At 52.9% G+C, this 26244-nt stretch overlaps 9 protein-coding genes across 9 annotated transcripts; 6 read left to right on the top strand and 3 right to left on the bottom strand.

Annotated features, from left to right (window-relative positions):
* Positions 1 to 683: 683 nt before the first annotated feature.
* PG986_013722 (uncharacterized protein) lies at positions 684 to 2274 on the top strand (the record flags this gene model as incomplete). The annotated part of the gene is made up of 4 exons (XM_066849944.1): positions 684 to 1047; positions 1148 to 1245; positions 1312 to 1648; positions 1913 to 2274. Coding segments are annotated over 4 exons (801 nt in total). The 3' UTR covers positions 1915 to 2274.
* A 1485-nt stretch (positions 2275 to 3759) lies between these two features.
* Positions 3760 to 4710, top strand: PG986_013721 (uncharacterized protein; the record flags this gene model as incomplete). Its single annotated transcript, XM_066849943.1, has 3 exons — positions 3760 to 4145; positions 4197 to 4307; positions 4425 to 4710. The coding sequence occupies 3 exons, from the start codon at positions 3760 to 3762 to the stop codon at positions 4708 to 4710; spliced, it is 783 nt and encodes a 260-aa protein (XP_066694086.1).
* A 1661-nt stretch (positions 4711 to 6371) lies between these two features.
* PG986_013720 (uncharacterized protein) lies at positions 6372 to 7142 on the top strand (the record flags this gene model as incomplete). The annotated part of the gene is made up of 2 exons (XM_066849942.1): positions 6372 to 6485; positions 6534 to 7142. 2 exons carry the CDS (start codon positions 6372 to 6374, stop codon positions 7140 to 7142), a joined length of 723 nt encoding a protein of 240 aa, XP_066694085.1.
* A 521-nt stretch (positions 7143 to 7663) lies between these two features.
* Positions 7664 to 8312, top strand: PG986_013719 (uncharacterized protein; the record flags this gene model as incomplete). The annotated part of the gene is made up of 2 exons (XM_066849941.1): positions 7664 to 7774; positions 7836 to 8312. 2 exons carry the CDS (start codon positions 7664 to 7666, stop codon positions 8310 to 8312), a joined length of 588 nt encoding a protein of 195 aa, XP_066694084.1.
* A 570-nt stretch (positions 8313 to 8882) lies between these two features.
* On the bottom strand, positions 8883 to 10950 carry PG986_013718 (pumilio-family RNA binding repeat domain-containing protein; the record flags this gene model as incomplete). The annotated part of the gene is made up of 2 exons (XM_066849940.1): positions 8883 to 9956; positions 10024 to 10950. The coding sequence occupies 2 exons, from the start codon at positions 10948 to 10950 to the stop codon at positions 8883 to 8885; spliced, it is 2001 nt and encodes a 666-aa protein (XP_066694083.1).
* A 714-nt stretch (positions 10951 to 11664) lies between these two features.
* Positions 11665 to 12571, bottom strand: PG986_013717 (uncharacterized protein; the record flags this gene model as incomplete). The annotated part of the gene is made up of 2 exons (XM_066849939.1): positions 11665 to 12433; positions 12534 to 12571. The coding sequence occupies 2 exons, from the start codon at positions 12569 to 12571 to the stop codon at positions 11665 to 11667; spliced, it is 807 nt and encodes a 268-aa protein (XP_066694082.1).
* A 2610-nt stretch (positions 12572 to 15181) lies between these two features.
* PG986_013716 (nadp-dependent leukotriene b4 12-hydroxydehydrogenase) lies at positions 15182 to 16454 on the top strand (the record flags this gene model as incomplete). The annotated part of the gene is made up of 3 exons (XM_066849938.1): positions 15182 to 15324; positions 15485 to 15699; positions 15790 to 16454. The coding sequence occupies 3 exons, from the start codon at positions 15182 to 15184 to the stop codon at positions 16452 to 16454; spliced, it is 1023 nt and encodes a 340-aa protein (XP_066694081.1).
* Positions 16455 to 17516: 1062 nt separating this feature from the next.
* PG986_013715 (myb-like DNA-binding domain-containing protein) lies at positions 17517 to 20625 on the bottom strand (the record flags this gene model as incomplete). Its single annotated transcript, XM_066849937.1, has 2 exons — positions 17517 to 19236; positions 19283 to 20625. 2 exons carry the CDS (start codon positions 20623 to 20625, stop codon positions 17517 to 17519), a joined length of 3063 nt encoding a protein of 1020 aa, XP_066694080.1.
* Positions 20626 to 23462: 2837 nt separating this feature from the next.
* PG986_013714 (acetylxylan esterase precursor) lies at positions 23463 to 24430 on the top strand (the record flags this gene model as incomplete). Its single annotated transcript, XM_066849936.1, has 2 exons — positions 23463 to 23975; positions 24038 to 24430. The coding sequence occupies 2 exons, from the start codon at positions 23463 to 23465 to the stop codon at positions 24428 to 24430; spliced, it is 906 nt and encodes a 301-aa protein (XP_066694079.1).
* Positions 24431 to 26244: the final 1814 nt, after the last annotated feature.

The following is a 26244-nucleotide window of genomic DNA, read 5'->3' as shown; positions in this document are numbered from 1 at the left end:
GAATCACCATGTGTGTTAGCAAACTGGTTTACAGTCAATGTTGTTCAAATTAGCCACTCGCTGCTACGCTCCATGGTACTGCGAAAAATTAGTTGCTGTGTTTTTATGACCAATTCATAGCCATTGGAGCATATGCTTGTCCGTCTGAGTAAGGGGCCAATGAAAATATATTTCCGTATTCTTTGTAAGTCATTATACGTCGGTGATTACTATACACATCCCACTATAAATGAAAGCCATTCAGGCTGATTTCAATCTATTAGGAGCTTAGAAGCCCGTCTCCGTTTAATTATAGGATACGCCGAAGTAGTGATTCCGAGGTGATGCTCAGGTGTCTGCTCCGTCTGGCTATAATCAGGTGGCCGGAGTAGAAGGCACTGGAACCTCAGAGCTCACTTGATGCCTTAATCAGTAGCCTGTATTCAATTCAGCTTATCAGTGGGTTATAATCATCTTGAATTCAATGTTGAGCTTCCCCCGTCCACTGCATTAAATAGTGAGCTTCTCATCTAGCTCATTTCACTTCCTGCTCTGCTTGCAGAATTTTCCTACGCACCTCCAGTGGAACACCCCAACTGTTACCACAGGATTTCTGCCCAACCTTTTGCTCTCTCTTTCTACAATTGGCTAAGACTTTTCACTCTTGCAATTGCTTCCTTCTTGCGTTCAACCCATCGCCAATCATGTCGCAAGCCATCAGAGAGCATCCCGTCAATGGCAATGTTGCCATTCGCCAATGCGACTCGCCTGAGAGAGGCCTTGGGCTTTTCGCTACGCTTCGGCTCTCCAAGGGCCTGAAGATCTTGTCCGAGCAGCCCCTCCTCGTCGATGAAACTCGACAGGACATGATCAACGATGTCGCTTATGAGTTCCATGCCCTTCCACTTGCTTCTCAGGCACTGTTCACACGCCTGTACGCTGGACCACTTGATCTGGTTCCTATCATGACCGGAGAGAATGAACGCGAGCAACGTGCCCGCCTCTCCGTCGCTACTGCTCGCCTCCAGCAGATCGTACACTTGAACAGTGTCGAAGGAGCTGGAGCTGGTTGCTTCATATCGCCGGCCCTCGCAGCTGTCAATCACGTGTAAGTAAACACCAACGCACAACCCTCTCACCGCGGACCCCATCTGACATTTCCTCATAGATGCATTCATTCCCAATGCATACGCGTACTACAACTACGAAACCGGATCGGTCGCGCTGCACGCCCTGCGTGACATCCAACCCAACGAAGAAGTAACCGTCAGTTACCTACAAGACGGCGTTTATCTGAACTCGATCGAGCGCCAACAGCGCCTGGCGAACTAGAATTTCGCTTGCCGCTGCAATCGCTGCTCCCCCGAGACCGAGGCACACGCCGCCTCTGAGACGCGTCGTGAACGGATGAAGGAGATTCGGGACGAGATAACTCGTCATTACCAGGCCGAATCACCTTCGGATGATGACACGCTGAATGTCATCACGAAGCTCCGTGAGCTCATTCAGCTCATTGAGGAGGAAGAGGCCGTCGGCCTTGAACTATCGCTTCGCATCGGAGAGCTAGGTCGACTCCAGGGAGCTACCGGCGATAGCGTTGGCGCCCGCATGACGGAGCGACGCGCCATGGTTGTACGTCGCCTCTGTGTCGGAGCTGACCATCCTTCCTGTAGATAGTGGGTTATCTTACTACGGAAGTCGGTCGAGAATATTGTATAATAGGAGTCATTATGCTATAGATTTTGTGCTAAACGTCCAAACCATATTGGACACAGCACAGACAACATCCCCGAGAAGGCAATAAATCTAAGTGCCATTTCTCCTTATACACCTTGCGCCTTTCTTTGTTATATTTCAACCATTCTTACCTGATACGTGTATAAACCACACAACTGATCCTCTTTTCTCTTCTTTCTTAACTGTCAACGGGTAGAATACACTGTCGCCTGTGGAGACTCGCAAGGCATTTCTGCTACATATGTTTACACAAACCATCAAGGACGAAACTCCGATCGCCGCGCCCGTATGAAGGGACTCCGGGACGAGCTCAGCGATTATTACCTGGCGGCATCTGCCAGACCGGATGACACACTGGCTGCCCTCCACAGCCTTCGCCAGCTCGGGGAGGTAATGGAGGCCGAGGGTTTGATTGGCCTGGAGCTGTCGCTGCGCATGGCAGAGAAGGCCCGGCTGCAAGCTATGATCGGCGATATTGATGGTATGAGAATTACCAATAGCCGCGCCATGATCACCCGGCGCCTGTGCCTTGGTGCCGATCACCCTTCGTGCCGTTAGAGGCACAATAAAGGATGAGCGCAGTCATTGTTCAAGGGATTCGTTGAGATTCATGCTTGTATTGGTTCTTAGGTGTAAGCAATTTTATCCTTTCTGCCACGAGCCTCATTAACCTATTCTAGGATAACCTGTCAGGATCAGAGCCACGGTCTCGGGCAGTCGCATCTTTCTCTCGCTGACACCGCAGAGATGCCTTGGTGGCCACCGCTTATGCTGGCGCCAAGGTCAGAAAGCTGAAATTCTGTCCGAAAACATGTACGAATAGTATTCAAGGGGGACACTGAGGTGCCTACAGAGGTAAGGGCGTAATAGTCCCTTACGACTGGATACCTCTTCCCTGAAGTTCCCGGCTTTTCTCTCCAGTCTAGATAGAGAATATATACAAACTCCTTTCCTTTAATGTGAGAGGAAAAGACAACATTGGTTCCTTGGTAATTTCTACAGTATGCGTGGAAGACCGCAGAGGCAAAATGGGGGCTCCGTGATAAATCGACGTAGTAATTACCAGACAGCAGATGTGTATGTTCCACTTCCCATGTGTCAGTGTCACATTTGGGATATCATAATGTTTGTTCAGGCTGATTTGCAGTTCTTGGTGGTCAAGATGTTGAAGAACACAGGTAGTATGTAGCTACACCCACGTGCTATCACTCTGGCTTGGATTATGCGCTTCAACAATCTGTCCTGAATAATGCTGATGGGAAACCATTACACATATTACAACCTATTATATTGACAAAGCAGAAACAAAAGGCTTTGGTTTGATTACAAGCAGTCGTGTTGGTCACTAAGACTCACTGCACCAATCTGACAACCAACGTTTGTCTGCCATGAGTGTAGGTAAGTGGGCAACCATATTTGGCCTAAGCAATCCCTGTATCCCAGGCTTTGCTGCAGTAGTGATCAGATATATATCCAACTGCGTGTTGTTTGGCTCGGAGGAAGAGTCATCCAGGAACCAGGCCAGTGTCAGCATTTTACGTATAAACAGCTTAGGACCCCAGGAGTCTCAACCCAGGTCTTGTGGTAATTACTGTCAACCCAAGATAATCACATTAATATTTCTGCTATTCAAGTCTCTCCTGGTCACACAATGGCCGTGGGACAATCAAGATTATATAGCGAAGGGTCTGGGCTGCCCAAATGCCAAGTGTCTACTCTTATAAGTTGTCGAATAATAGTAGCGCAACTGTATCTGATGCCAATGTGAGCTGGGAGTGGAAACAATGTCTGTTATCAGACAATGAGCGAACTTCTATCAGCGAGCTTGCATTCAATGCACAGCCCTAGCAGCCTTAGCAGCACAAAAAGCCAACTGGGATCAACTCGCCTTTTTCCTTGCCACTTTCCTGGAATCCTCCACACAGTTAATTTAAGTTGGCAGCCATTTTTTGAGCAACTGACTTGTCTTTCATTGCTTTTCCCATTGCTTTCCTTCGCTACCGAATATTCTTCTTCGGACAGTTGCTTAGTCCTTTCCACAAAATGGAATCTACTTATCGGCTCAATTGGAATGTCGAGATTCGCCAATGCGGCGATAAGATGAAGTGTCTCGGCCTGTTCGCCACACACCGGCTGACCAAGGGCCTCAAGGTGGTGTCCGAGGAGCCTCTGCTGGTGTACGAGTCGCGAGACGAGCTCGTCGCCGCCATCACGCAGCAGCTTCCGCAGCTCCCGGAAGCTGGTCAGCAACTCTTCGCCCTGCTGTACGCTGGCCACCGCGACGTGGCCGCCTTGCTGCCTGCCGGTGCAGTTCGCGACACCCAGGCCACCAAGCCGCGTCGACTCCGCCAAATCGCCCAGCTTAACAGCTTCGAGGGCATTGGCATCGGTTGCCTTCTCTCTCCCGGCCTTGCTGCCATCAATCATGAGTAAGAACCCGGTCATGCTGTATGGATACACCTATTTCTAACCGCGTCTAGTTGTGCCCCTAATGCTTTCATGTATTACAATCCGAACACCGGTTCGGTCAACTTGCACGCTCTGCATGACATCGACGCTGGCGAGGAGATCAGCGTTAGCTACTTCCAGGAGTCAGTTTACCTGACCGCAGCAGAGCGACGTGCTCGACTGGCGAATTAGAACTTTGTCTGTCGGTGTGACTGCTGCAATGCGAACAACGATGCCCACCGTGCCTCAGAACAACGCAGAGGCAACTTGAAGGCTTTCCGCGACGTCCTGACGCAGTACCACCGACTCGAGTCACCATCGATGGCGGATACTCGTCTCGCCATCGCTACATCGCGTCAGCTAGTGGGGGTTTTGGAGCAAGAAGGCCTCGTCGGTCTCGACATGTCGCAGTGCCTGGCAGAGCAGGCCCGCATGTTCGCCACCTTGGGCGACAATGAGAGTGAAGAGCGGGTTAATCGCCAGGCCATGATTATCCGCCGGCTCTGTGTTGGGTTTGACCACCCTTCTTGCATTCTAAACTCCTGAGAAGTGGTAAGAATGTCTTGCTCGTGAGAACGCCCTGCGCAAGCGCCTGGAGCGTTGTGCTCTCAACGTCGTAAGTCCCTTGGTATCTGACGCCCTCCCCTGGGGTATCACTGATGCTGTCACAGTCAATCGACGAGATCGAGGCCGTTAAGGCTTTCGTTCAATAACGACTTGAAGACTCATGTACGTAAATTTTCTGGCATTTCTCTCACTTGCTCCCAGCTCACTCACTCGGCAGGAAAAGCGACTCATCGTGACCTCTGTATTAGCGCAGAGCATTCCTTCTGCCGCTGATGGAAATGTGCTGTGACAAACGAGTGGCATTGATGGAAATTGTGTGTAGAATTAGGGTCAGATAATGCCACTCATAGACAGTACGTCGTCAATAAATCAACGAATATAATTGTCCCTTCTCTCCATACCTTCTATTCCTCGTTGTTTCATTTAACGGTTGCACATTTAATCTGATTATATACTCCTTTTGTTACTGGACTATTTGTTTTGCTTCATTTTCCAAATCATAGATAGTTCATGCCCTCCGAAGTATCCAGCCGAACAAGGAGGTCACGACCAATTACCTTTAGAAGAATGCCTACCCGAATTCAAATGAGCACCAATGGCGGGCTGGCGACTTCCAAAGCACTTCGCTTGCTGCTGCAATAGCTGCTCGCCTGAGACCGAGGTACACGCCGCCTCCGAGACGCGACTTGGACAGATGAATGTGACCCTATCAAACCCGATCCCCTACCGATAATGATATGCTGGATGTCATCGCCAAAGCCCGGGATCTTGCCTTTAGGCAGAAGAAGACCACATTGACCTCGAAATCGCGCCCCCTTATCACGGGGCATTCTCATCTGCAGACTTCTCGGTGATGCTAGAATGCTGATATCACTCGACGACTATTAATGATTACTCACTTTTACGTTGGTTTGGAGCATCCTTCGTACGGTTGATGGAGAATCAAGGTTGGATGTTGGGTATTTCAGGATGGTACACCGACGATGAAAGGCTTTCAGGTATCTCCGAAAGGGTTCGACCTGGACGCCATAATTGTAGGAGGTTCTGCTTGTGGTTCGTCATTCGGAGATAGCATAGGTTTCAAGATAATTATCAAGGAAGGTTTTGGTGTTGGTCATTGTCCCTTTCTCAAGTGCGTCTATGTTTCAAATGCTCAGTTGTGACCGACAAGTGAGGGAACAGTCTGGAATACATACGGACAATAGCTGTGACTATACAGCTCTGACCACACATTTTTGATTGTCATTCCTCTTCGGCGAACAACCTATTCTGAAATTCCTCTGTGGAAGGATTCGTCCAACCTGGTTATCAACTTCGACTTGACAAGGAATCCCATTCTCACTGGACTTTCTATTCACCGAGTTGCGATTTATCTCTCCCACTGCGAGCTGCAAAATACACCAACTTTACCTTTTCAAAGTCAGCTGAAGGAGGCCTGGTTATCGCAACCTTCAAATCCAGAAGATACCAGATTGAGCGAGGTTCAACGAGGCAACACTTTTCGCAACCTCTAGGCCAAGACACTGCGCTATTCCACAATCCAAAACCAACAACAATGAATACTGTAAGGCCTCGTCGCTCCCCCATTACTATTGAAGGAAGTCCTCACTAACATTTGTTAGCAGCCTCCCCAGCCCGAGATGGCTGACATGGCCACTGAACAGGCTGTCGGTCAAGTCGTTGGAAGGGTTATTGACAAAGCCGTCTATAAGGCAGTCAGCAAGGCCTTGGACGATGACAGCGATACTATGTACGTATAGCCTCTCACAAGTTGTTATGCCCATACTGACATCCCTTTGTAGCTCGCTACCCCCAGCGGCCCCCCATCACCAGCGTCGTCAGCCACAGAGACTGAGGTCGATCCTCCTCGTGCTCCCAGCCCCGTCTTTCCTCGGCACCGAAAGCTGAGATGCATCGACAACGACATCAAGAGAGAAAAGCGGGCGATTTCTGAATCCCAGGACGACGAGGTCAAAGTCGAGGATGAGGACTGGGATGTCGAGCCCTATTCTAAGAAGAAAAAGGTTGCCGGGTCTTCGCCTCCCAGCACATCTAAGACCGAGAAAATCCCGGGCGGTACTATCTCCACCAAGACCGAGAGCGGCAGCGAGAGCGGCAGTGCGGAGAAGCGCCCGAAGCCGAAGGAGGAGGAGCAAGCCGGGCCTCCGCAGTGCCATGGGAGAAAACGAGTCGGGACTGTGTTTTTCTATCGCCGACTGCGGGAGAGACTGGCACGGAGAGATGAAGCGCTCCGTTCGCAGGACCATGCCGTGAAGAAAGAGAGCGAGCCGCAGCAGGAGGAGCCAGCTCAACAGCCGTCGACAGAGCAGCCTTACATACCGCGGGCGCTGGCTGCCGTTCGACACCCCGACAAGGAGTATAAACCCTCAACAGATGGGTTCTCTCTCTGAAATGGCTTCTGGTCGGTGTTTAGGGCATTGTTATAGAGAAGGCATCACGACTCGATACCCGTTAATAATGTGGCTAGATACAGAGATTCGAGACATTCTCTGCAATGAAATCTATTTTAATTGTAAACGTAAATCAGCTCTATATCAACAAAGTGGCCATCGGGCGAAGAAACAGTGTAAAACGCATACTAATTCCCAAATATCCTATCTCGCTTAGTCAAGAACGTGAAGCTCCCCGGCCAGATAATTATTTTTACAACTCACCCGGATCATAAACATTGATTTCTCGCCTTCATTTTGTGTCGATTGCAGTATGCTGCAATTAGTTCCCGTCAAGAGGTGAATAAAAGCTGGCCGTGCTTCAACGTCAACATCCAAAGCTCACTTTCGACCATATTCGCTTTCTGTCACGGCTGGCTACGCCTCTTCCAATCCAGCTGAATCAGTTACGACATCTCCTAAAATGGCTACTGTACGTCACAAATCCTTTTTGATTATTATCCAGTGAAACGCTGACTAAAATGAACCAGCCAGCTTCCCCTGGCGAGGCCTTTGGCAACGCCATTGACGAGGTTGTTGACGAGGCAGAACGCGGGGTCATGAGTGAAGAGAGTACCTCTGGCCAGAACCAAGTAAGTACATACATAGCTGATGCTTCACGACCGTGTTATTGGAGTGCCATTAATAGCAAAGGCTCAGGACGTCTCCAGCGACGCCATTCATCGGCGCAAAGTCGACAAGGAGGAGAAGGGAGGAGAGAAGAAGAGACGAAAGGCAGCTGAGGTCTCGGACGATGGTACAGAGTCCAAAAGATCTAGAAGCGAAGCATCTCCGTCTCCTGCTACATCTGGAGTCAAGCAGCCTTCCGAAGTTGTTAAGACCGGGCTCAAGCACGACGATGTCGATGGCCTCAAGCTTAAGCTGGAGGAGGCGCCTGAGGCTGTGATGAAGGTCGAGCACGATAGTGCCGACGATTCCAAGGTCAAGCGGGTGGAGCTGTCGGATCCTGATGAGAAGCCCGATGTCAACCCCAAGGTCGAGTCTGACTACGACTCAAAGTTCAAGCTGGAGGATCTACCTGAACACAAGCCTGAACCGAGGATGTACGAACCACGCGGACCCATCTATTACCATTGGGGAAGACGCACGAGGTTCCATCGACCGAGCTAAGGCGCCTCTCGTACATACCCCGCGATATGCAGTGAAGGAAGTGGACGAGTCCTTACAGTGACTAGGCTATCCATGCCTTTCTGCAGAAGAGGATTGCGTCGGGTTGTGAGCTGTGGGGGTCTGGGATGAGAGAGGATGCTAGGACGGATTGTCCTCCTTGATACGACTTCAAGATGGTGTTCCTCACCATTTCACACATAGACTGAGATTTCGCCGACGTTCTGCAATTGAGAGACCTATATGACGCACTTCGGATAAATAAGAGACCTAATGCCTGTACATGACCTCGTTCTTGTTTGCGACCCTAGGATAAACCGGTAGATGCCTGGGGACAGGCTCGTACGTGCTACTAAGTAACACAACGTAGTCCATTGTAGATAAAATGTAAATGTCCTGCACAGTGATACGGCTTTGGCTCAACATTTGTCCCTTACTATAGGACAACGTGTATTGGATACGTAGTGTACATCAACGTGAAATTCTCTAGCTCATTTCCGCATCCTCATCATCACCCCCCTCTTCCTCTTCCTAGCCCCCTCATCCACATCGACCATATTCGGGTTATTCTCATCACCCCCCCTTACCATGCTTCGGCTTAGCAGCGGCGGACTTCTCCGCCGCCTTCTTCTGCCAGGGCAGCTCCACCGCCTCGCCCGACTGGCTGTCCACCTCCTTGGCCCACGCGATCCAGTCCACCCTCCGCGTCTTCCACATGTCGCCCTGCCACGCCCGCCAGACCTTGCGGCCCTCGAATGTCTCGCGCAGCTCGGGCTCGTGCTGGCTCAGCCGCGTCATGATCTGCTCTTTGAGATGGAACGGCAGCATGATACCCTCGCTCCTTGTCGGCATGTAGATGATGGAGCTGAGAACCTTGCTGCCGTACTGCGACTGCGCCAGGTCCATGGTGTGGGGTATCAGGTTAGCGACGAGCGCTTTGTGGAAGACCTTGTCTTGCGAGGGGCTGGTGAAGGCCGCTAACAGGACGTGGGCGGTTGGTCCAGATGATGTAGCAAGATTCAGAAGAACCTCCCGTGGTAGACTGTGTAGCGATGTCTGTATCGATTTGGAGGGCAACCCAGGAATTGAGAGAAGTGTCGTAGTGAGGTGGCATCCATGAGAAGCAATTACCGATTGCGCCTTCGAGATGGACGGCTGACCCTTCTTGGTTTCCGACTCATCAGCCGGCTTGGGAATGCAGAGCTTGGGAACGAGTTCCTTCTTATCTCGGCCCAACGCGGCGGTAAGGACCCTCATAAGCGAGTCAATCTCGGCCTTGGCCTCCCGAACCTGACAGCGCTCGAACAGAGTCTTGATAACATTGAATCGCGACAAGGAGACAAGCTTGGGAACTTCTGGGAAGATCTTCTCCATAGCAGCCACGAGCTCCTCCTTGCCAATACGGTTCAACATCCGGATCGCAGGGTACGAAGCGATGTCGTTGCGCACCAGACTGTGGATTCGGGGTCCCAAGTTGGTCTTCCACATGGCCTTGAACACCTTTCCAGGGCAGTGGGTGACTAGTGTTTCGAGGAGGCGAGATCCGACCGGATCGTATAGCATGGCGTTTACGAAGTCATTGGCCGGGGACTTTTCATCCTTCAGGGATGCGGGCGCACCGGGAAGGAGTCGCCAGAGGAGTGTCATCTCGCCGCCTTCGGCGTCATTTTTTGGGGTTAAGGGAAATGTCGAGCTCCAGTAACAGTTGGAGAACGGGGTTTCCTGTCGGGTGAGTCGCAAGAACTCGTAAGGCCGTCGCATCCATGCCATCTGTAGAATCGTTGATGATCTTCTTCGCCGCCAACGTAAAGACTGAGGGGACGGCGCGCGCTTGGGCACTCGCGTCGCTGTTGTCGGCCGTGGTATTTGACGTCCATGGCACGGAGATCTTCTCTTTCCGCCTGCTGTGCATGAGCGACTTTGTAGAAGACTCCTCCAGAGGCCGGCCGGACAGGATCATCAGCAGGACTCGGATGCTGTGGGAGGCAAATCGGTCGGTCAGGAGATAGCTGAAGTGGCCCTCCAGTTCGTCTAGACTGAGAAGAAACAGCTCTTCCATTAAAGGCAATGGCTGCTCGTCGGACTCTGTAGGTTGATCGTCTCGCTCCCCGGTGAGCTCACGCGTTACTATGGGCGCGGATTGCACGAAAAGCGTCTCGCAGCAGTGACTTGCGAATCTGTGTTGCAGCAGGTTGAGGAAATGGGTCGCGAATTGCTCGAACAGCTTCTTCTTTTGCCGGGTGTTGGACATGAGGATCAGCCTTTCTAACAGACGAGAACAAGATTGGCTGCAGGCCAACTTCAGTTCCTTGCCCTGGGCTTCGATAAACACGTTGTTAAGGTAAATGTCTCGGTCTTCTTGCGATGGGAATTCGTCGACGTCGAGGACTTCGTCTACGGAACGGAAGTATTCCTGCTCTTCATCGGTGAGCATGCCAAAGAATTCCTTCTCGGGCTGCTCGTGGCCTGGCGCAAATGCCGGCTCGGCGCCATTCTCTTCGGCTTCTTGGAGTGCCTCTATTCTCTTTTGGCGTTTGGCAGCCTGGCGTTCCTCGGCTTCGGCATCGTCGGCGTGCTTCTCTTCACGCTTGGATTTGCGCTCCTCTCGGATGGCTTGGCGCTTCGAGCGTGGCTTCGGCATCTTGGTTGGATTTGTGTGTAATCGGCTGAGATGTGGACGAGAGACGCAGCTAACTGGTGTTGATTGACGCTATTCCCAGGTCCCAAATTATTTTTTGACAATCTTATCTTATCGTTTATCGTCGCTAGGCCCCGCCATAGGCGCAGAGCTATGTGTAAATCGAAATAGATGTAGCAGGCAATGCGAAATCCTTTGCAGGGAACCTGGGAAATCGAGGGAAGTACTTGCTGACAGGAAGAAACGGAAAGAAATCACTTTACGCGTCGGATTGAACAACTGCAGTCGCCAAAGCCGGCTGAGATGTGACATTCAGCTGTGATGTGGCAAGTTTGATCCCTCAGAACTGCACCATCATAGCGCCTAGAATGAGTTGAGTCGCAACTGTACTTGCACGGACTAGCTGCCGCATGCCTGCAACCTCAAGTCCTTATATCCAAACCACAACTTCGGTTCTCGTTGGAAGGATAGGCTCAGGCCATGATAGTAAAGATTCTGAGAATGAACTAGGCAGGGAGGGACTCTCTGAACTTTGCCGTTATAAATTCTATCAGCACGACGCGAGCACATTAAGAAGAGCTGTACCTGTGACCAATATTCTGGTATAAATTCAAGACTGGCTGCGCGCCGACTCTATGGTATCATCCATCCATCCATCCATTCCCTAAGTATTCCTCCGTAAACGCCGCCCAATGCTCCATATGCTCAACACAAGAATTAGTCCTGCTCCTCCTCCCTTTTTCCTAGATTTGCCTTGCGCAGAACAGCAGCGTGCCGTCGCGCATGCAACTTGACGTCCTTCTCGTGCAGCGAGTTATACAGCATATTGCACTCCTCACATTCCACGAACCCCGTCTCATTCAGGGACAAGACTATGGTCGTCTGTACCGTCGCTGTTTTCTTCGGCTTCGCAGTCTTCTTGGTTGCCCCGCGTTTCCCGGCCTCGGGTCGGGACTCTTCGCTTTGGTCCTGCTGGTTGAGTTTCTGTGCGCTTGCTTCGTTCAGAATTACAGCACTCCTTGACCTCTTCTCGGGCTCGTCTTCTGCTGCCGATTCGGATACATCCCTCTCGCTCTCGAGTTCGGGTGATGTTTGGTAGGAGGGTTTTGTAGTCAGCCTGCGTCGCCTCTTTCGGTCGTGTGACAGAGCCGGTGGTGAAGAAGGTGGTGTGGACGGAGGATGTACGGCTTCGGAAGAGACTTCGCAGGGCGTCGCGGTTCCGGAGGAAGGAGAGGTGACTTTGAAGTAGCTCAAGATGGTGCCCTTCTTCGCGGGCTCCCTAGCACGGGGCGGCGTCGGCAGCTCCGGCTGTTTTGATTTCAGGGTCCTCGCGGGTGATGGCATCGGCTTGTCAGGTGCGGTGGCCTTTGGTACGCCGCCCGCTGATGTCGGCTTCGCGACATTGCTCGCGGTTTTCTGTTTCTTCGCAGGGGGTTCGCTATCGTCCCTTGGCGTCGTGCGCTTGCTGTATGTGCGTAGCTGAGGCCTGGAGTGATACGTATTAGCCATGTTTTCTCGGCCAGGACATTGCAGACTGTGCATCTCAGGCCGCTGCACCATTCTGCATCTGGCAGAAGAGAACGTACCTGCTGGCAACTCGACTGCTGGGCGCGTCGCGATCCATTCCGTTTTGACAAAGTGCGAATCAGGGGTCTAGAGGTTACGTGGATGGCTTTACGCGCATACCAATCCAATAACGAAACCAGAGGAACAGAGTATTATACAAGCATTATGACGTTGAAGCAGACCCAAAATATTGCCGGCTCAAGACGCGTTGCTGTTGGTGGTGGAAATAGTTGACGGATCACATGGAATTACGTGAGTGGGAGCTTGACGCGTCTGGCAGAGGCGTTGAGCGCGTCGCGGGCCAACTTTCTTGTGGGGCGTCCATTAAATCTCACGCTGCCAATTGGGCGAATTGTTAGGGACCCGGCTGTTCGCGTTGCTCGATTCTGCGCATGCCAGATCGCGTCACAATTGAGCAGAGTAGCTAATACGATAATGTTTCAAGTTGTCCGGCGAATCATCTGTTTGATGCATATGGCAGCCTTCGTATTGGTCTGGTCGATGGTGCTTTCATTGTGCTTTGTGAGTCGCGAGGCGATGTCCGGCATTTTGACCCCAGCGAACAGCCAGATCAGAGGAGGCGACTCATCAACAGAGTAGGCAAATAAACCTATGTACAGTCATAGTTCTGCTTTCAGAGACGGACAAGAATAAGTATGAATGATATGTGATGCTCACCCTTCTTCTTCTAATCCAGAGACGTAGATATGCAGCGTCTTAGGTTACCCAATTCATGATTCAAGTATTGGCAATCGCCCAACGTACACGAGTAATAGGCCACTAGTCCTGCTAGCACCACCGGCAATAGCTACATCGCCGGTTCACGTTCTTAGTCCCAGATAGCCCAGAAGACAGCACTTCTTGACAGCTAGCTATCTCGTTGGACAGACACGACTGGCACTTGACACCTAATACTACTAGATAGCCTCGTGGAGAACGGCGCATTAATAATCGGCATGGGCTTACAAATGCATTGACCGAGGTCGAGGTGAAGACGATCTCTGCCCCACCGCGTGCCTCGGCTGTCGTGAAGGAGGCCAGGGGCGGTCGCCGGTCGGTTCGTGTCTCGCTTCCCTCATTCCCTTTCAGGCCCCAGCAGTGTTTTGGAGGGAAAGCGGGAGCACTAAAAACGTTGAAGAAAGCTAAAAAGAAACTCTCACAGTTGGGGAGATGGCTGGGACGGAATGGATCTCTCTCTCGGGGATTTTTTCTGAGCCGGCAAGCCGGCCAGCCAACCATCGAACCCTTTTCCGTGCAGATAGGACATACTACAGTGGCATTGCATATGCAGCATCGTGCGTCCGTCTCCGAAGGGAACGGCGGTGGAATAGCTGCCTCTGTCCATACTGCCGTGGCTACATGAAATGGCATGTCGGAATAAAGTGCTGATGCTGCATATCTGACAGACAGCAGGCGACTTCGAGACTAGATCCTCCGTAGGTAGGAGAACGCGCAAGCTATTGGTTCCATACGCTAGACAGAAGAGAGCGAGAGAGCTAGGCGGGCCAACGCAGAGCCAGGCATACCCAGGCCCCGGGAAGTTTCTATCGTCTAAGACTCGGTCTCCGCCTACTGTATCCGGCGTGCAACTCCGTCCCCATTGGCCAATGACCGTGGGCAGGCGACAGGGGTTCAGAGACTTTTCTGCGAGTTCTCTGCGTTTCGCATCTCTTGGGGATCGGGTCGGTAAGGGGGTGGAGAGGGCTTTTGGGGGCCTTGGGGGTGCTTTGGAGGGGGGAGAGGAGCGGAATGATGTGCGGGATTTCGTATGATTCAGCATCGGATTGTGATTTCTCTTCTTGGAAATGCCGTCCGTCGCTCATGGCGACATGGAGCAGTAATGGAGGGGTGCTTTTGGAGGGGAATCAGCAAGAAAAAGCTACCTTGTGGCAGCCGGGTGGATGACGCCATTCTGTTGTCGTACATTCTACAGCGGGAGACGGTGAGTGCGATATACCGCGACTGCGTTCCTGGATGTACCATGCACATATGCTGATCAACCCTCGGCTGGCGCTGTGTAACTTTGCCTGCATACCACATGGAATACATGTATGATATGATTTGAGAGCGCCTCGATCAATGGCACTCACTGAGTTGGGCTGGCAGGCTATCTGAAACTGAACCGTAGCTGTCACCAGCCTTCGGCTTTTCTCTTGCATTGTTGTGTCGCTCCCTTCTAGAAGCCCCTTCCTGGCAGGCTGGTGGATTCGGCTACTGCTTTGGGGATCCTCCGACCGGCGATCCCGCCAATTCTTCGCACCTCGACTGCCGCCTCCGTACAACTCTCCGGCGCCAGCGAGCCAAAATGTGGATGTGACGTCGGACTGATGGGGTGTCGTAGTGGATGGGACACATATACGGCCCAGCCCATAATTATTTTAGGGGAGCATTCTGTTCTGCTTCAGGGACCCTTCAGGGTTCGGAGGAGGAGGAGAGGTATGTACAAGAGTACGTATGCGATCATGAGACGATAGAGCATACCTGGCGCTGGCAGAGGCAAAGGCGTGGATTGAAATAGACTTGATACCCCTCCTTCTCCTTCCTCTCCCGTTCCTGCTGTTGTCTTGAACTTTGTATTACTCCTCATTCCTACCCCTTGATTCTGTAGAACCACCACCCACATTCCTATACCCCCACGAACCCGAATCAACACCACATAATCGGCAAGATGGCTGCCCGCGAGATCCAGACCTTCGTCCTCGCCGAGAGGCCTACCGGCAACGTCGAGGTCGGCAAGACCTTCAAGATGGAGAAGGGCCCTGCCCCTACCGCCGACCAGCTCAAGGACGGCGAGATCCTCGTCGAGGCTCTGTACCTGTCCCTCGACCCCGCCATGCGCGGCTGGTTGAACGGTACGCTCCCCTACACCCGTCTTTGAGGCCCTAGAGGAGCTTCGATCCTGCGATGTCGCTCTCTCTGGCTGCGTTTAAAGTTCGTTGTCGCTGACATATCCCGTGGTGGGGTAAAACAGATATGCGCTCCTACGTTCCCCCGTCGCCATCGGCGAGAAGATGCGCGGCGCCTCCGTCGCCAAGGTCCTGGCCAGCAAGAACGCCAACGTCAAGGAGGGCAGCCTCGTCACCGGCTTCACCGGCTGGACCGAGGTCGCCATCCTCGGCGACAAGCAGTTCGAGGTCGTCGAGCTCCCCGAGGGCGCTGAGGTCACCGATGCGCTCGGTGTTCTGGGTAAGTCGGCTCCCACAGCATGCTTCATAACAGTGTAATGAAAAGCATGACGGACATACGTACTAACTGCCTTGCCCTCTTCTCCAACAGGCATGACCGGTCTCACCGCCTACTTCGGCCTCCTCCGCATCGGCAAGCCCCAAAAGGGCGACACCGTCGTCGTCTCCGGCGCCGCCGGCGCCACCGGCTCCGTCGTCGCCCAGATCGCCAAGCTCAAGGGCTGCCGCGTCGTCGGCATCGCGGGCACCGACGACAAGTGCGCCTGGCTCAAGTCGGACCTGGGCCTGGACGAGGCCCTCAACTACAAGTCGCCCACCTTCAAGGCGGACTTCGCCAAGGCCACCCCGGACTACATCAACGTCTACTACGACAACGTCGGCGGCGAGATCCTCGACCTGGCCCTCGCCCGCGCCGCCTTCCGCGCCCGCTTCGTCATGTGCGGTTCTATTTCGGGCTACAACAACCCCAACAAGGAGGCCAGCGCCGGCATCAAGAACCTCTTCAACGTCACCGCGCAGCGCATCCACATGGAGGGCTTCATCGTCTTCGACTTCCTCGCCGACTACGCCGAGGGCCGCCGCGAGCTCAGCCAGTGGCTCGCCGACGGCTCCCTCAAGCGCAAGGCCACCATCGTCAAGGGCGGCCTCCAGCAGGCCGAGCAGGCCTTCAGCCACCTCTTCGAGGGCAAGAACACCGGCAAGCTCCTGGTCGAGGTCAAGCCTTACGAGGCCAACGTAGGTGGTTCCCGCTTGTGATTTTTGGTCTAAACTTAGCGACTTCCTTCGAATTTGGTTTCAATCAAGCGGGCGAGAGCAACGGTCTTTTGAGTAGAATGGTGTGCTGACTGTAGTGTGTGGTTGTAGTAAGTGTTTTTTTTTTTTTCCATCTTTCGCAATAAAGAAAGAGACGGATGGTGGATGACAGACGGCACCCTTATGGGCGCCGTTGCAGCCCAGGGACGCGGAACTGGCTCAGCCAGCGCAAACCTGATGTGGCTGGTATGAATTACATGAGAGGTCTCTTTGGGATTACCTCTTTGATCACACATAGCATTGTACGGTAGTTCAGGACTCTTTGCATCTTTTGCATGTTATATTACAGGAACGAAATTATGATATCCCAAATACTGTTCTCTAGTTACACGTGATGTTCTTATGTCCTTAGACCTCTTGTCATTTGTCGAGGTTGATGTTCCACGCCGCGTAAACACACCATCTGGATGACATTGACGCCGACAGCCATCCCATAGTCCAGGCCAAACTTAACAGTCAAGAGACAAAGTCACAACAGGATGACAGCCCAAGGGGCATTCTCCATTCACATCAATTCACGGTTCGGATATGGACAATGCACACTTGACAGTGATTCCGTGACAGGTAGCAACGGATACACACATGTAGCTCAACTGGCGGCTGACTGGCCATGAAACACGACATGGTAAAGTTGACACTGGGACAGTTACAAATAGGACCACTCAACCCCGATTGATTAAAAACTACCTGTACTCATACACTCAACGGTCTCGAGCCATAGGAATACCGTATATAGCTGGCTATAACCAAGGAAAGGCGCTAATCGTCGTCTTGTTGAGCGAACGCCGAACCCAGGAACAATGACAGAAACAATGCCACGTTCCAGTCTATCGCTTCCTCATTCTTTTCGACTGTGAATGATCAAGGCCAGAACACGCCGAAAAGTTGCAATAGTACTAGTAGTAAATGAAACAGAAAACCGCCTCCCTGGTCATTCACGCATCATCCACCAATAACATCATGAGGGGCGGCCACCAATGCCGCTACTTCCTCAAGGAAAGACGCTTAGCTGATACGGGCCGGGATATCTTCAGCATCCTCAGCGTCGGTGTCACTGCTCTGCTCATCCACCACCATACTCTGGCTGAGTGCCTTTCCTTTGCCCCTGGGTGCCTTGGTAGGTCGCCTGCGGGTTGGCTTGGCCTTGTCCTTGGCCTTGCCCTTGCCCTTCCCCTTGGTTTTCGTGCTGGTCGGGGGTGCTTCACCCAGGTCCGACTCCTCAATCTCGCGATCGGCGGGGATCTTGGCTGACGAAGGGCCGACTCCCATATCGGCACCTGAATCCTCGTCCTCGGGAGCGTCCTCGGGGACGTCCTCGTCGTCTTCGTCTTGGTCCTCGTTATCGTCACTCTTAATGGCGAGGTAGGCCGACTTGCGCCTCTCCTGATGGTTGGCCGATTTCTTCTTGGGCGACTTCTTGGTGGCTTTGTTCTTATTGAGCATCAACCCGATCTTGTGCTCCAGCTCTTGGTACTCTTCTTCGAGATTGATGTCGGTCGGTAACTCCAAATCTCCTTCCTCGCGAAACTTTGCCCGCAGTGTTGACGCAATGTCGACGGGGGTCGCATGCTCCCATCCCGGTACCAGCATACGCATGCGACACCATGCCACTATCAGAGTAGGCCGTGAGTACTTAGCTCCGACGCCCTCGGCATGGACTTTAGACCAGGGAATACGGCCATAGCTGACGGCGCCGGTGTCTTTGATGCGTTTGGCAATCCTGGAAAGATCATGGCCAGAAATTTGTATGGCCTCCTCCCGGGCGTTGTTAATAATTTCCTCCATTGATTCATCTGGGTTCACGTCGGCGTCCTTCTCGCCGTTCATGTGCCTCTTGATCTTTTTCCACTTGTTTATGCACTGCAGACGACTGCGGGATCGATTCATGCCTTCACTTACACCCTGCCAGTCGATGAGGTCCTCTTCATTGGTGCCGCGATTCATCTCCGAATTAGGATCTCCTCTTGTTGCACGAATCTGTTCCAGTGATGCATTGATGATGTCGATGAGTTTTTGCTCTTCGGCTGGATCCCATGCGGCTGTTTTCAGCGCATCGCCGCATACCACATAGTTGCGGATGCGGTCGCGAACGTCTTCAGCAAAACGGTTGATCAAATCGGCGATTTTGCGGTACTTTGGCCCATGCTCATTGTAGAGCTGAACCAGCTCTTCATGCTGTTCAGTGGTCCAGGAGCCTCGGGCGTCGAAGTTATGATACTTTCGACGGCACTGGCTGATGATCTTTTGACGTTTGCGCTGTGGTACAACGGCTTGGATGGCATCCCACATCTCACCACAATAGGCCGCCTTTGCGGCAGCATGTTGCGGGTTCTTGTGAATAAGCTCGTTGCGGTCGTGGTCCGTAAGGTCGTGGTCTTCTTGCCACTGCTTCAGGGCTCTGTCGATATTACGAAGCTCAAAATCACTGAAAGGTCCAGTGGTCTCCTCTCCCTTGTTAGGGTCTTGCACCTTTCGCGGTGCCCTTAGGAAAGGTGCCCTTGACAAGCTACCATGTGCATTACTTTTGCCCTTGGAGGCACTTGAAGGGCCTGCCACTGCGTTGTCGTCTTCTTCTGCTGCTGCGTCATTTCGTCCACGCCGGCGCTTGGTAGCAGCAGTAGCAGTGGGCGAGGCGGCGGGCAGCTCATCGAAAGCTTGGCGATTGTTCTCCTCGCTGTGCTCAGTTTCGTTGAATGGACGCTTTGCGTGGCGTTTGCGTCCGGTGCTAGGCTTGGACCCATATTGTTGCGCAGCTTGACGTTTGGCTGAACCTGAAGTCTTGTCTTTGGGGGGCAGGAGTGGGAACGGCGTTTCCTTCCGAGGCATCATCCGAAGAATTCTGATCAACTTCCATCGCATCTGCCACGCCCAAGTCGTCGGAGCCGAGGTGGTTCTCGACATCGTTATCGGCCCCATTCTCTGCTACATCTCGCCGAGCGCCATAGTTGTTGGCAGGTAAGTGCTCCTCGTCGTCCTCATCGACGTCCATAGTCTGAGGCACAATATCTTCCTCATCGCTTTCAGGGACCGGGTCAGGCTTGATGTGCTGCGCAATGTCATCCTCGGACTGTTCAGCCTCGACTGATCCGGCTCGTGATTGGGAGCGGCGCAGGAGACGAGCCTCGCTAGGAGAGGATTGCGCCTCTCCGTATCGCTGGGAGTATATGTCCTGGGCAGCATCGGCGAACGGAACTGACATTTGTGTCACGCCTTCATCCTCGTCCTCCTCCACCTCGTCCATTTGTTTCTTTTGCTTCTTATGCTGCTTTTCTTCCGACGAGCTCCGGCCTTTGCGTTTCAAGGGCGAGGATACAGGGATAATCGAGTCATTGGCGCTGCTCGTGAGAATGGCCAGATTGTTGACCTGTCCATTCTCGTCATACTGGATCGCCTCTTCGGCAACGGGTTCGGCGTTGGACTGGCGCTTGCGCCTCTTCGAAGGTTTCGATGCCTCCAATGCTTCTGAGCTGGCCGGGACCGAATGGTTGACAGCAATAAACCCATTGCTTCTTTGCATCTCCAGAGACACACCATTCAGTTGGGAGGCGTCATGTGAATCGGCTTCGTCCATGCCGTTAAAGTCGGCCTTCTGCTGCGAGAGACGAAGTTTCTCTGCCCTACGTGCCTTCTTCATCTCTCTGCGCTCTCGTCGCTCTCTCTTGGCCTTTTCCAGGATCTCGGCACCGAATTCTTCGTCTTCGAGGACCGCGACAGGCTCCTCGTCGAGAGCACCAGGATCACCTTTGATCTGGGTGATTGCATCTTCATCCTCATCGTCCTCTTGAATTCCGTTGGGTTTGTGCTTAACGAAAGGCGGATCAAAGTCCTGCGAGGAGATGGGTGGTGCTTCTTGGTCGGCGTCGGAAGACCGCCGCGTGCGACGCTTTCTAGACTTGGTCGAGTTCATCTTGGCAAGATCACGGTCGCGACGTGCAGATGTCGGCAGCTGGCTGGAAAAGACGGGCTTGTCCTGCTGGGACGAGTCAAAACCGTTGATGCCGTGATGGTCGGCGCGATCCGAGTGGTCGTCGTCTTCTTGTGAGAAATGGGATTGGGTGATTTTGCTGGATCGGTCGTCGTCTTCATTCACCAGCTGACTCTGTTGCGCTCCCATTGCTCAAAGGGACATTGTTCGGTGCTGCCGGGGGCGCGCACCAGTAAAAGATCGAAGAAAAATTTATCGGCGAGCGACTATCGTGGATGAATCCGACCCGGTTGCTACGCAATGCCTGCAGAGCTATGGCCTTGCGATAACCAATTGAATCTTAGCGGGGAGTTCGTGATGGAGAAAACGCGATCACTTCGCGGTGATGGTTTGAGTGCGACACGCCAGTTTAGTGGAGATTCGGCGTTGCTACAGGGTAGTTGAGTGGCTTGGTACGGGCGTCGCTGCGAGGAAAAGAAGAGAAAAAAAAAAAAAAGGTTTTTGTGGAACTGGTCTAACAGTGGACTCGGCGCTGGTCGTCGACGGGAAGGAATGGACTGGTTTCTTGGTGCGGCGTTAGTAGCAGTCCAATCGCCAAGTACGGGATGGCTAACTTGAATGTTCTTTTAGATACAAGTATTTACATCAAGCACACTTACCGCTTACCTAGTACCTATTGAGCAAGTAAACAATGTGCTTTTGAATCGATAAGAACAATGAAGTTGTTGTGTTCTGCTTAATCTACCATGCCCGGCAGACCTTAACGTTACCAGGGGATTGCTTGTTGTTGTTCCTAAAGGCTGCCTTGCAACCACTCAAAAAGTCCCGTGTGCCTTTGTTTATGAGACCACGCGACGTGCCCAGGGAAGCCCCTTCCGTCTCTTGTATTCGTGGAAGGGGTTCAACGAGGAATGGAGGCCATTCCGATATCAAGATTAGCCCTGGGCTCAGCTCTCTCTCTCTCTCTCAAGGGCGGGTAGCGATATGCAAGAGCCTATGGACCGAAAGCTGCCCAGAAGTTGCTTAATCGAGTAATGCAAGAACCAAGAGGCTGAAATGCAGAGGTGAAAGCAGACCGGATCCACAAAGTTCCCGGACCGATGGCGCCAATTGCAGCTTCCTTTTGTCGCATCACCAGCTCTGCCGACGTCCATCTTATTGGCCTGGCCAGCTCCTCGCCGGATAGCAAGCACTCCTTACTTAAGAGGTAGTCGGAGCATGAAACCAATCATCAATCTTCTGCCATACCAATGAGCAGCGATGGAACAATTTTCGCCACACGTTCTAATCAGACGCCCTAGCAGCGGGATAGCATTCTGAGCTTTCTGTAGCTACAAACTATCTCAGTTCCCGCTAAGGACCCTTTTCACCAGCTAGGTTACCTACCTACCTAATCTAGCAATCATGGCGCTAACTATGTGATCGCATATCTTGTCAGAGGCGCAGTCTGCAAATATGCGATGTGCGTGAATGCTACTGACCGAGTTATCTTCATCATGCCTTGATTCATTCCTCGTTGCTTTTGCGGTCCCGCTCTGCATCCAACTGCTGAAGACGGCTCGAGCCAGAGCAGGGCATCGCGAACGCAAGTGGCACTTTCTCCCGAAGCCACATTCTATGTCTTGATTTGAACTGGAGAAGATGCGGTGTGCTCATTGACACCTGCCTCCTGGCAGAAAAAGACAAAAGCATGCATGGCTATTTCACAGCTACGATTCCGCGAAAGATATTCCAGCCTGGCGTCGGACAGATACTGACAAATCCTGAATTAGCCATTCATCTCGCATGTGCAGGGCGTGCGACGGCTTAACGCAGCTGGAAATCAAGGCTGGGGGACGGACCGGGCTTACAAAGGGCAAGCGCGACGGATAGGAGCATACAGGCTGAATGACAGGAGTTTATGAATGCCAGGCCGATGCACGCAATGCAATGTAATACTTACATCACGCATCACTACTGCTTGCCTTGCCAGTGCCTTGCCTCGTCGCTGGTCTTACGATGAAATGGCCTGGGCCGAACCACTTCTTGGCAGGTTGGACGACAGCATGCGCCGCCCGCGGTCGTTGCAACGGTCGAGGGGGCTCCTGAGACACCAAGGGGGTCCTGTCCAGCTTGCTTTGGGATTGGAGGCACAGAAGACACTTGCCTCAGGATATGGACGGTATGAACATTGCGTTGGTATTGTAGTTTGCTGCGGCAGATCCTTTCGGAGGATTATTTTGCCATAATGATAGGCATTCCAAACTGGGCATGAAATCAAGATTGATCTCACCCAACGACCGCAGATTTCAGGACTAGATTGAATCACTTCGACGATCTGCCGGCGCCATTAACCCTATTGCCGTTTAGGGGCTGCGGCAGTCGGAACCAGTGGCCCACCCCTCGCCAGGCACCCGGGTCTCGCATATAGTGCCCGCCACGTCGGGTATCACAGTAGATAAACACCCCAATCATTCGGTGGCACCCGAACTTTGCAGCGCCGGGTAAAACGGATCACAGTATGCAATAGCAAGAAGTCATTCCCTCATCCGATCATCGTGGCCTGGGAAGTCTGTCCCTGATCTCTTGCCTGCCAGCATCCGCACAGGGCAAAGGGTAATGTAATCTCGAAGCGCGCCACCCACGACGGCAGAGTGGGGGCAGGGGTGGTTAGACTTGCCCGTCGGCTCATGTCAATACGTTCGTCCCACCAACAGTGGCAGCTAACTGGGATCACGAAACAACTCCGTGTAAAAGATGGCCCAATCGAGCAGATGGCCCCCCCTTCGGCCTTGATCCCGGCGGCTCATCAGCTGGGAAGGGCAGAGTATAATAAGAGATGAATTCCCTCCCATCTCATAGACCACTCTGACTTTGCCAAGACGGACGCTGCTGTGTAGTACATTCATTCTTCGACAAATATCCCTTCTTTTTCTCCTCACATACTTTTGATTCTATCCGCGCCTGGTCGCTCGTTTATACCAACGTTTATTCTCTTTGCAACAACATCCCTCCATCCCTCCATCATCATCCATCCAACCATCACCATGAAGACCGTCGCTGTTCTCCCCATCCTCGCTGGCCTGGCCAGCGCCAGCCCCATCGCCAACGAGATCGAGGCCCGCCAGAACTCCAACTGCCCCAACGTCTTCGTCTTCGGCGCCCGCGAGACCACCGCGCCCAAGGGCTTCGGCACCGCCGGCGGCCTGGTCCAGCAGGTCCAGAGCGCCTTCCCCGGCACCCAGACCCAGGCCATCGACTACCCGGCCTGCGGCGGCCAGCAGTCGTGCGGCGGCGTCCAGTACGACCAGTCCGCCGCGCAGGGCACCACGGCCGTCCTCAACGCCGTCAACAGCCTCAACCAGCGCTGCCCCAACACCCAGATCGTCCTCGTCGGCTACTCCCAGGGCGGCCAGATCATGGACAACGCCCTCTGCGGCGGCCAGGGCCAGACCCTGACCGGCACCGCCCTCTCCGCCGTCAAGGCCGCCATCTTCATGGGCGACCCCCACAACCAGAATGGTCTGCCCTACAACGTCGGCACCTGCAAGGCTGGTGGTGTAAGTTTAATATTCCAACTCTTCCTCAAACTTCAGAACCCTCCACTGACACACTGCTCCAGTTCGCCGCCCGCCCTCAGGGCTTCCAGTGCGCCCCCTACGACACCAAGCTCATCCAGTCGTACTGCGACGCCGCGGATCCCTTCTGCTGCAACGGCAACGACAGCAACACCCACAACCAGTACGTCACAAAGTACGGTTCGGAGGCTCTGGCCTTCATCAAAAGCAAGGTATCCGCTTCCGGCGGCGCCGCTGCTGGCGGCAACCAGGCCGGTGCCGCCGCCAGTGGCAACCAAGGCGCTGCCGCTGGTGGAAACCAGGCTGGCGCTGGCAACCAGTTCGGAGGTGGCAACCAGTTCGGAGGTGGCAACCAGTTCGGTGGTAACCCCTTCGGCGGCAACAACCGCCAGTTCGGTGGCTTTGGCGGTCCCCAGCGCTTCGGTGGCCGTGCTTGAGCAGATTCGCTGGATAGGAGGACCTCACCACCAGATGGGCCCATTTTGAAGACCAGTCCAAGAAACCAAAGAGCGAACCACTAGGAGTGACTTTATGAACTGTACATAGCCTCTTTTTCTTCAGGAATGCACAATAACATGCGGTGCCAGTTGTTGCAATGTAAATACTACCTTCTTGAAAATCTTCAGGCGGATTCTCTCTGTGATTAGCTGCAACGTCATATGTCGCGCCTTGTCCAATTGAAATGAGCTCAATGTATGAAGGTTTTCGCAAGCCCTCACCTATTCTGCCCGCGAGGTGCATCTGCCCCGCAACTCGGGCGCTTGGGGTATTGACAACTCAATGATTCTTGACAGCCCGAGTTTCTTTTGATGAGATCCCTGAGATGATCACAGGATGATCACAGACGGCGGGTTCGGTAGTCGGCTGGCTGTCAGTGGCCTGATCCATCCTGAAGCGCATCAGCTGCTAGCAGGTGGGGGTGTCCAGGTGTGCCGCACCCTGCTGAAACGTGCGCCGGAACTTCTACTTTGGGCGCTTCGAGAAGGCTTGAATGCAACCCTCAAAGCGATGGGATAAAAAGCCACTTCGCCAAGTTCTTACAACTACCTGTCTATCTAAAGACTCAGATTACTCGGTCTGGTTTGGCCCTTCAATGACCGAGATATTTCCACATGAGCTTCTCTCGACCACATTGCTGACAAGAGGAAAGGCTTCGTGGGCGGATTCCGCCAGAATCGATGAAGGTGCCACGACGAGGCTTTCAAGTTACAAGGCCTTATGCCGATGCCTTCTGGAATGAGAGATAGCACTGGGAGTGCTTGGAAAGCAGGCTTCAGCTTTTGAACATGGTTGCATCCGTCTGTTCAATTGTCGTGCAACTCAGGAACTGCCGCTGCGTACGTAGGAACTGGCTGCATCCACTTTCAGGCTTGGAAACCCGGATATGGCTATTTGAAAATGCAATGCTGATTTGACGAAGCTTTCTGGTGCACAGTGGCCAGCCTGATGATTTCATCATACCAGTTTACCCAATCATGATCAGGCCAGATTGGGTGGGACTGTCTGCTTACTTCGTTGCTTACTTCGAATGGACTAAGAGAGATTGCGTTTCTCATCTTTGAGAATCGGTTAGTTTTGAGCGCTAAACAAATGGCCCGTATCATTGATCAGGGCTTCATGTTCAATGGCAGAAGAGCTGGAACTTACCGCCAGAATTGCCCAGGCTATTCAACTTGCCGGTGCCGGGTTGAAGTTCTCACCAGAATTCACGAGCCGATCCGACGATGGCCGGTACCAACCAAATGCGCTCACGGGCACTCCATCTGGACTTACCAAAGCTCTAAAGACACTGGAATTCGATATTCTAGCGCACGCAAGCGACGATGCTAAGCGCAATTGTATCAAGCAACTCTCGCCGGTTCTGGATTGGTGTATAGAAACGCTCGAATTCATTGGCGCCCCAGGAGACGAGAACTTACTCGGGAAACCTGGAATAGAAAGTCAACAGATTCTGAAAGCTTCACTTGGAGTCCTAGATTCGGCCACGAATCTCTTTGGGTCTCTTTCTCGATTTGACTACACGTGAGCCTACGCTTTCATCCATTGTATTCCCATTTGTGTGCTTGTCCTGACTTTTCCGGCAGGCCGGGTCTGCTGGCGGTTAAGCGGGATAACGACAGTCTTGCCAACGGCAAGAAGGCGCACTACTTCAACATGATTGCTATCGGCATCGAAAGACTCAAATTGCACGTGCTTGGGCAGCGGTCTTTATTTCCAGGCGGTCCAAATAGATCTGCTGCTGCCCCGTCAC

Source organism: Apiospora aurea, assembly GCF_038362705.1.
Source record: "Apiospora aurea strain CBS 24483 chromosome Unknown utg000009l_segment0_segment0, whole genome shotgun sequence".
Taxonomy (NCBI): Eukaryota; Fungi; Ascomycota; class Sordariomycetes; order Amphisphaeriales; family Apiosporaceae; genus Apiospora; species Apiospora aurea.
This window is presented reverse-complemented; position numbering and strand designations above follow the sequence as displayed.